The following is a 9,153-nucleotide window of genomic DNA, read 5'->3' on the forward strand; positions in this document are numbered from 1 at the left end:
CGGTGTGCAGCAGTGGGTCTGTGTCACAGCTGAGGGACACTGATCTTGGGAAAACCACCAATTTATACTAAGCAGTAATCAAGCCTTCTCCTTGTCCTTGCTCAAGGTTGCTTGCTGCAAACACAACCTTGAGAAATAATCTAGGTAAAAAGTCGTCAGTGCCTCATATTCTTGGCATACCCAGCAGGGTGCATGGGAGGTGAGAGACACATGGAGGGATGCCTCCCAACAAATACATGATCTCAGACAGTCTAATTAGGGAGAATCATTTTTACTATTTCCCCTGAAATTTGAACCTGGAAAAATGTCATGTTTCAGTTTTCTGCAGCTGTCTGTAATTACACAGGAGTAGCCAATCTGAAAATAGAGCCAAGATTGAGAAAGTCAGAGATGAGAAAAGGAGACTGAAAAAAAAAAAGATCGTACCGAGTTATAGATCAAGTACACTGTGAAGCCAGATCTTCCTCGAGAATGTTCAGTTATGTGAGCTAATTAGGTTTTCATTCATTCACAACTAAAAGAGTTCTGACTGGCTTGGCGCTTGACATGCATCATCTCATCATAATAGCCCTATAATGGAGGTATTATTACCCTGATCTTACAGATGAATGTGCGTCACGGAGATTACCTCGCCCAGTATCACCTAATGAAGAAAGCAGAGCCAGCCTGCTGATGGCTGACTCCATGCTCTTAACAGTTAAATCGCTACTTCTCAAACTTTAAAGTACTTGAGAAATACCAAGGCTCACCCCAGACCTAATGAATCAAAATCTCTAAGGTGGAGCATAGAGAACACACATGTTTTAAGTTCTTGGGTGATTCTGATGCAGGGCTATAGACCACTTGTTAAGAAATGTTTGCCTTAGAAACATGTAATTTCAAGGATACTGCTGCCTGACCTTCTGATACTATTAATTAGCTTATTAAAAAGCTTTGCTTCTGGAAAATAACACCTGAAGCCTAGTCAGTGATGTAAACTACAGATCCAAAGAAATTCTGAGAAAAGCTCTATTGGAAGAAGTGGGAACAGTCAGAAAACAAAGAGTCCCAGGCTGGGGGGAGGAGAGTTAGGAAATGGGAACTTAAAGGGGAAAGGAGGTGGGGGGCAGAGGTCTGAAGTTCTGTTTCACCAGTTACTACCTAAGAAATCCCTTTTTGCTTAATTACCTTGTGTGTGTTTAAGTTCATATTCCACACCGAGTTTTATATAGAGAGACTTGAGGGGCTTTTGAAATAGACGTGCAGACATCTGGTTGAGTTTGCTAGTTACAGTGGCTCATTGGACATGAAGGAGAATGTTTAATTTAATTATTGACTTTGAATAGACATTTCGCCACTGCTAATAATATTAGCTAGATTAATGAATTGTTCGAGGGTTATAGAGACAAAGAACACTATTGAGAGTTACTGTTCATCAATATTTGGACAGCCTTTCCCAGAAGAGTCACACAAGTCACATGTGTTATTGTAAAATATTTTTGTGCTTGCCTATCTTGTCTCAGATTTCTCTCTCTCTCTCTCTTTAAATTTAAATGAAGTATTAGTTGTCTTTTGATACAGGTATTATTATTGTGAAAGTCAGAACTTTTTCTGTACATGCTATCCTACAGCATCTCCATAATAAGTCTTCCTCCAAATGGAGTCTGATACATAGTAAATCTTTCTTAAATTTTTAAAGCTGGGAGCACTGGAGGTCTGTGGTCTGTGTCTGGTCCCGGCATGTAGGTGCTGAGGAGGGGCGTAGAGTTGAATTCCACTGCAGATATAGTACATTAGCTGATGGTCACATCTCATTTCATTTTATACATCTTGTCCACTCAAAACTGAAGACTTGAATCAGTGTGGCTTAAAGAGGTATTTATTTTTAGAGTCTTAAGCTCATTATTATTCCAAAGAATTTTAGAAGCATGCCTGTAGTCTCAGCCTTAAATAAGTATAATATTTCCAGCTTTAGGCCAAGAAGATTGCATTTGATATATGTTTTGACAACAGTTAGGTTTATCATCAAAGTGAACATTTTACCACAGGGATTTTAGATAAAATTATATCTCCTTTTTAGATGATGCTTTTCTCTGCCCAACAGTTTGACAGGCAGGTGTTTTGATATTTTAGTTTGAACTGGTTGCTTCTGTTCACAAGCTGTGTCATCATTGCAGGAGCACCTTCCTTCTCCTTATGGGTGAAATCAGAAGCTGGATGTATCTGCTCATCCCTAGGGCAGTTCTCTCAGGAGCACACTCAATACAGTACCCTGTCTCCAGATATTCAGCAAAGCAGTAAATAATCACTTATAACATTGTATGGGCACCTGCCTCCATCTTGGGAAACCATGTAACAATGCTGAACCTCTCTGCCTTCTTTGAACACCAACAAATGAAATGTGTTGAATGAAAAGCAAGATATCCGTCTGAATATGTGGAAGAGGTTCTCATGGGCTCAGAGGTGTACGGTGCAGCAAGACAGCAGCACAGACTTTGCAGTACCTTGTTTTTAAAGCACACACTACTATAACAATTATGCAACTGTCTATGAATCATTATAGCTAAGGACCTAACCTCTCTGATGTGGCATGCTAGAATGGAGAAGGGAATGAGGGAGATTTGCAAGACATAACCCTACTACCAAAGTGTTTTTTAGAAGATTGATATAAATATCTATTATTTGTTTAAAATATGTTGGGAATATATCACAATTTTTAAAAATGTATCTTCCATAATATTTTCCAGGAGAACTCCTTGCCTTTTTCCTCACGCCCAAACCATACATTCAGCATTTTTCAATGGTCAGTGTTAACTGGATGAAGCGTCAAAGATTTTCAAACGTGATCCTTTCTCGGGCCATTCTTGGGGGGAGAAGATGGCCTCAGAAATTCCACTCTGAGAACACAGAGGCCCCCAGTAAGAGAGAGAGCAAGGACATTAAACTGATACATTTTACCTTCCTCCATAAATGTTTCATTGCTGTCTCTCACCCCGAGGTGAGGCTCATCGCCTTAGCATAAGAGAGAGCTTGTTTCCAACTTCTGGGCAGTGCAGAAAGGCTTGGAAATCAGGTGAGGCAGGGGGGATAGGGGTTGCCTAGAGATTTCTAAATTCTTTTTTTCCTGCCTTCACACATTAAAGGCTAAGACTGAAGGACTCAAGTCCTATGCTTTTCCTCTAGTGTAACACGGATGCAGGGTATGTGGAATGTTTTTCATGAGTGAGGTTGACAAAGGTAAGGAGAGGTGCAAAAGACCTGAGACAGAGCCGCAGAAAAAGTTATCAGCCAGAAGAGTTCCTGAGGGTCACCAGTCCAGAGCCACCCTAGACCCCCTGTGGTCACGGAGCCAAGAGGCTCACCACAGGGCTGCCTGCTGTGGCAGGACCAGGTCACTGCTTTCAGAGGCAGGGGTAGACCCCAGGCTGGTGGGCCATATGAGAACCCCCAGAAGACTCTGAGAGGGTTGCAGCACACAGGAGCTGTGGCACAGTGCTCACCAGGCTGAGAAGTCAGATCACAGGCTCCAGAAGCTGCTGATTTCAACAAACTGCAACCAGGAATCATCCAGGTGACAAATGACCTGTTCCCAGAGAGCCAAGGGCAGACAGAGCTGCTTTTCCAAAGACCCCACCTCGTCCCTTCCTCCATTGGGACACAAAGTCTCTCCCAATATTCACTCTAAAGCCATTTTAGAGATGATAAAATGGGAAAGGGAGGCCAGCCGAGAGACAGTTGAAATTTTCTGAAAATGGCTATTTAAATTATGAGCTCAGTTGGATGTTTGAACATTAATTTTTCCTCCCAGCTAACCAGTTGGAAGGGGCTGGGAATTATGTTCAGATTAGTTAAAACCAAAAGAACAAAATGTTTTCTCTGCACATCAAAGTTATGAGTTCAATTTGCCACCTTGCTATAGCTTTTAAAAGTAATAAAAACAAGTCCAGCTGAGATAATGTACAGAACTATAAAAGCCTACAGTTACAAGGCATTTGAAGGTATTTAAAGGCCACAGTCCCCCCACCCTGCTTCTGGAATCACTGCTTGGAAAATACTCCTTTCTCCTTATTTTGCTGTGAAAATAAAATCACTCTAAAAAAATAAGGTCTGTTAAAAAAAAAAAAAAAAACTCCTTTAGTACCTTCTTAAATTCTTCCAGGGATAGAAATGGCCATCACTGAACAAAGCATAAAATATGTCTGTCTTCTTTTATGTTGAAATCTGATTTTTCTATTCCCTTTACCTATTGTCCTCTGAAACATCTTTAGGTGATCACTTTTTTTTTTCCTTCCATTACCTTTCCCTGGGATGTAAATTAGCAATTACTTAGCTCCCACAACAAAGTCTGAGGTCATAAATGAGGGCAGACAGTAATTTAATCTGTGAGAGACTGTGATATCATCTAGTTAGCTTGGTAACAACAGCAAACCATAGAGTACTTCCTATTCATAGTGACTCAAGTTTTATTTTTCTTTTTTTTTCTCTCTCTTTGAACTAACAGACTTTTCTTTACCCGAAAAAATCAAATTATAACTTCAATCTTGGTAAAAATTCCAAAGTTAATCGAAATCTTTCTTCTTAAAAATCTATGAAAGAGCAACCAAGCCAATTTGTGTGTGTTTTAAGTAATCTGTTGAAACAGGAAAATTCCGATGGCAAAGTCAGACAACTTGCAGCAACATAATACATTTGTTTATTTAGTTAATATTACAGTGGTAACAGGTTAAGAGCACTAGATCTGTGTCCTCAAAAGAGGATAGTGATCAAGATTTTTATTTGTAAATTTCACTGTTCTTAACTATTAAAAATCTATTTTCCAAAGGAGTAATAATATGCATTATTTTTAAATGACAGATCTAAACTTTCAAATTTATGACCCAAAGCATATTTGTTCATTAAACAAAACAGTAGGGACATTTTAACCATTGGTTGCTGCTTTCAGGAAAGCACAATGTTCTTGAAGCAAATATACACAAAACGTATTTTTCCATGGTGATTTCAACCACTGTGTATCATGTCAGTGAGGGAACCTGAGAACCCCAGATGTTGAGAACTCTCCGATTGTTGCAATACACTCTGGTTTACTTAAACAATCAACCAACAAACATGTATTTAGTGCCTACTATGTACAAGCCAGCATCCTAAAGCAATACAGGAAACACAAAGAAGTAAAATTATTGGTTCTTGCCCTGCTCAGGCTTCCAATGAAGTGGTCAGATTAAACACAGACACAAATTACTCTACTTTCAATGTCTTCAAAAGAAGTGATGATGTTAACTAGATCGTATGTTAGAATCACCTATGCTGGAACCGAGAGGAAGCAGGGACATAAGCAGGGGCATCCTCTGCACCGATTAAAGTCTGTCTGAATCAGATTTCGGAGTTCTAAGTCTGAGGGCTGCTTGAACCCTCGTATCTGAAAGTGTTCTAGCCAGTCTCACACCTGCCACTGTGAGTGACTGTATTTGGCAGTTGTCTCACGTACTCATGATAAGGGAGCAAGATAAATAAATATATATATATAGTATGTGAGTATATTATGATTTGAATACAGTATATATTATTTGAATATAGTATATATTCAAATCATATGTAGGGTGATGTTGAAAGCTAGGAGTTCGGGACTTTCCACTCTGCATGGGAGAAGGCTAACCCACGTTATTTATTTATTATAAGACAAACAAGAGACTACATAAGAAAAGTACGAAAAACTCTCCAAACTTCACTGAACACAAGCAAAAATAGAAAGGCTAGAGGAAAGGATAAGAAAAGAGGGCCTAGCACAGAGAGGCTTGGACGGGACCCTGGGGAGAGAGCCTTCCCCACTGCTACCTCCGCGCCCGCCCCATCGCCAGTGTCCCGAAGAAAAGGCCCTGGGCTAGGCAAGTGGAGAAAAGGAAAGCAGAGACACATTTTTTTCAAACACCACAAATAAATAAATAAATATGTTAAGCAAGAAAATAACCTATTAGGCACCGCTTGAAAGGCAGCAAGCCCTCAGGGGTCGGGCAGGCCGCACCCTCTACCTGCAGGTGGCGGCGACGCGGTCGGGATCGGCCGAGACTGGGAAGACGTCACCTGAGGTCCCGGCCCGGTGCCTGTCGTTACTCTTGGATGTGCACCTCCAGAAGCTTGGGTGAAGGAGAAAGCCTAGTGGAGCTGCAGCCAAGCTCCCGGGCGGCTCCCGGGGAAAGTGCGCCCTGTCCTTCCTGGCCTAATGCAGACCAGCGCCCTGGGAGAGCCTAGCTCTTGGTCTTTGAAACTAAAAGAGCCGTTTGTGAGCCGGGCGGGAGGGGGGCTTCCATTACAAGCCCTCCTCCCCCACCAAAGCCCGGAATCTTTTAAAAACCCCTAGTCGCTTGTTCTCAGCTCCTTTTTGCTCCAAAGTGGGCTTTGGATAAGGACTGCGGGATGCCTGGGGTTCGAAGCGCGGGACCGATTTTACTAAGCACCTGGCTCCGCTCTGGGTGGAGTGGGAGGGGCGGAGGGGCTCGGCGAAGCGCGCACCTTCCTTTCACCCGAGGGTGGGAGAAAGGACCAGCTGCCGAGATCCTTCTCAAGACTGACTTCCTTTGAAGTAGGGCTGCAGAAAGGGAGAGTGGTGGTTCTCGAGACTCCGCTAGAGGCATCAAGCAGAATCTGGCGAGCGAGGGGCCCTGCAAGGCGCGGCTGAGGGCCAGCTGGGTTTTCCCGAGGGAAACCCGTGGCGGTAACCGTGGCTCAGCTTAAACAGAAACGACGGCTGGCGGGGCTGAGGGTCAGGCGCAGCTGGCGACGTTAATAAGTTCACGATCTGCACCGGTAGGACGGGGCGTAAAGAAAGACCGAAATTGCCAAGGGAGGGGAGAAGAGGGATGCAGAAGTGCAATCGCAGGGGAGGAAGAAGCGAAAGAGGAGAAGGGGGCCCGCTAGTCTTCCCAGTTTATAAGCAAAGCGTCCAATTCCACCTTTGTCGCGCGCCTTTCCCGGGTCTCCACCAGAAGCACACAGTGTCCTAGCCCCACTTTCCCCATTGCACCCTGACTCCTGGGATACTTTCACCTCTCGCACCCGGCCTTCCTTTCTCCTCATCCTCCCCTTCTCTTGGTACAAAGCCCCTGCTTGGCCCGGGCTCAGAGAGTAGTGATCCGGGACGTGCAGGTGCCATTACGGAAGACGCCGCCGGACTCCAGGTTCTCAGGCTGGAAGTCCTCCACACTGTAGGCGCGGCTCTTGAGGGCCGTGGCGTAGTAGTCGACTGGCTCCTCGGCGGCGTTGTCCATCCAGCTGAGGCAAAGGATGCGCTGGAAAGAGCGCTTGAAGTTGTCTGAAAGGAAGCCATAGAGGATGGGGTTGGCGCAGCTGTTGGCATAGCCGAGGATGACCGACAGCTGGCTCACCGTGGCGTCGTCCTGCTCTGCGAACACGTTGACTAGCTGCACCACATAGAAAGGCATCCAGCAGATGACAAACACCATCACCACCATCATCACCATCAGGGTGATCTTGCGCTCTGAGCGCTTGCGCTGTTGCCAGCCGGCCTTGAGGGCCACCATGCGCATTTTGGCGATGATGAGCACGTAACACAGGCAGATGGCCCCGACGGGCAGCAGAAAGCCCATGAGAAAAGTGTACAATACGAAGCCCACCAGCCAGCGCTGGGCGGGCTCGGGCATGAGCATGTTGCAGGCCACCGTGCCGTCACTGTTGGCCGCCGTGCGCGAGAAGACCACGATGGGCAGAATGACGAGCAGCGATAGCACCCACACGCCCAGATTCACCACCTTGGCCACGGTGGGCCGGCGGTAGCGTGCTGCCTTGATAGGGTGCACCACGGCCACGTAGCGGTCCACGCTAAGCACAGTAAGACAGTAAATGCTGGTGAACATGTTGACTGCGTCCACGCTGAGCACGAGGCGGCAGAGCAGCGCGCCGAAGGGCCAGTGGCGAAGCAACGTGGAGGTGACCAAGAAGGGCACGCTGAGCATGAGCAGCTCATCGGCGATGGCCAGGTTGAGGATGTAGATGTTGGTGGCCGTCTTCATCTTGGCGTAGCGCAGGATCACGTAGATGACCATGGAGTTCCCACACAGCCCCACCAGGCACACCACGGAGTAGATGAAAGAGATGAGGATAGCGCTGCCCTGGCCCTCGCTCAAGGTCCCGTTCTGGGACGCATTTCGCCCCGGCTCCTCCATCCCGTCTGCAGCTCCGGCCCCGGGGCCCCTGCTGCCGCCGCCTTCGCCACAGCTGCCTGGGCTGGGGCTAGGAGAGGAGGGAGAGGAGGCGGTGCCATTGGGGAACAACATGGGGGCCGATGGGGCTGCCAGGGCTGGGGAGTTCTACTGGCGCCCCCGCCGCTTGCGCTGTCACTTGGCACCCCGGCCGTCCGCCCGCAGCTCACAGCCGCTGGGCGCCTGGGGTAAGCGCTCAGAGACTGCAGGGAGCGCGGCTCCACCGGCGCCGGCGGAGCGCATCGCCCAGCGGCTGCCTGCGCGCAGCCGCTCGCCGCTCCAGGGCACCTGGGCACACGCGAACGTGCCGGGAGACTAGGGCCCCGCGCGGCACAGCCATTAACTGCCGCGGCTGTGGGCTGGTGAATGATTAATAGGCACCACCCGCGCGTCAGCAGCTACGAAAATGGGGGGGGGGGCGGAGAAAGAGAGGGAGGTAGGCAATATAGGTGGCTTATCACCCCTCGCCCAATTTTTTCCTTCCCAGTTTTGAGCTCCGATCGACTAGAGCAGCTGCTTCTGGGGTTCCCCTGCAGCACCCCTTTACCCATCCCCTTCAGGGGGACCTGGGGAGTTTCTCCGCTTTCATGAAGGGTGGATGGGAAACAAAGGTGGAGATTCTGTCCCATCTCACCCTGCTTCTATCCAAAGCAAAGACTGAAGCAGACCCTAGGCACGGATGTCTGGAGTTCATCTCCGTTTCCCTCAGTTGCTGCCCCACCCTGGGGGACCCACTCCCGTCCAGTCGTCCGGGACCCCAAACTCCCCCCCCCCCCGCGCCTGCTCTGCTCCTGAGAACCGCTGCGGAAGTCCTTACCCAGGGCACGCTACCTCCAGACCGACGCGTAGATGGCCCGTGCAAAGTGCCTGTGAGGTCTGGTAGCGCGGTGACGTTCTTCGTGCGGTCCCACTCCTTTCCTTGGGCGGGACCCCAGCACAGGCGCCCACTCAGATTTACTCT

General features: G+C 47.6%; 1 protein-coding gene across 1 annotated transcript; it reads right to left on the minus strand.

The window, feature by feature from the left end:
* Window positions 1–4,655: 4,655 nt before the first annotated feature.
* On the minus strand, window positions 4,656–8,496 carry SSTR1 (somatostatin receptor 1). The gene has a single exon (XM_060003465.1). The coding sequence runs from the start codon at window positions 8,265–8,267 to the stop codon at window positions 7,092–7,094; it is 1,176 nt and encodes a 391-aa protein (XP_059859448.1). The 5' UTR covers window positions 8,268–8,496; the 3' UTR covers window positions 4,656–7,091.
* Between the last annotated feature and the right edge of the window lie 657 nt (window positions 8,497–9,153).

This window comes from Delphinus delphis, chromosome 2, assembly GCF_949987515.2.
Source record: "Delphinus delphis chromosome 2, mDelDel1.2, whole genome shotgun sequence".
NCBI classification, from domain to species: Eukaryota; Metazoa; Chordata; class Mammalia; order Artiodactyla; family Delphinidae; genus Delphinus; species Delphinus delphis.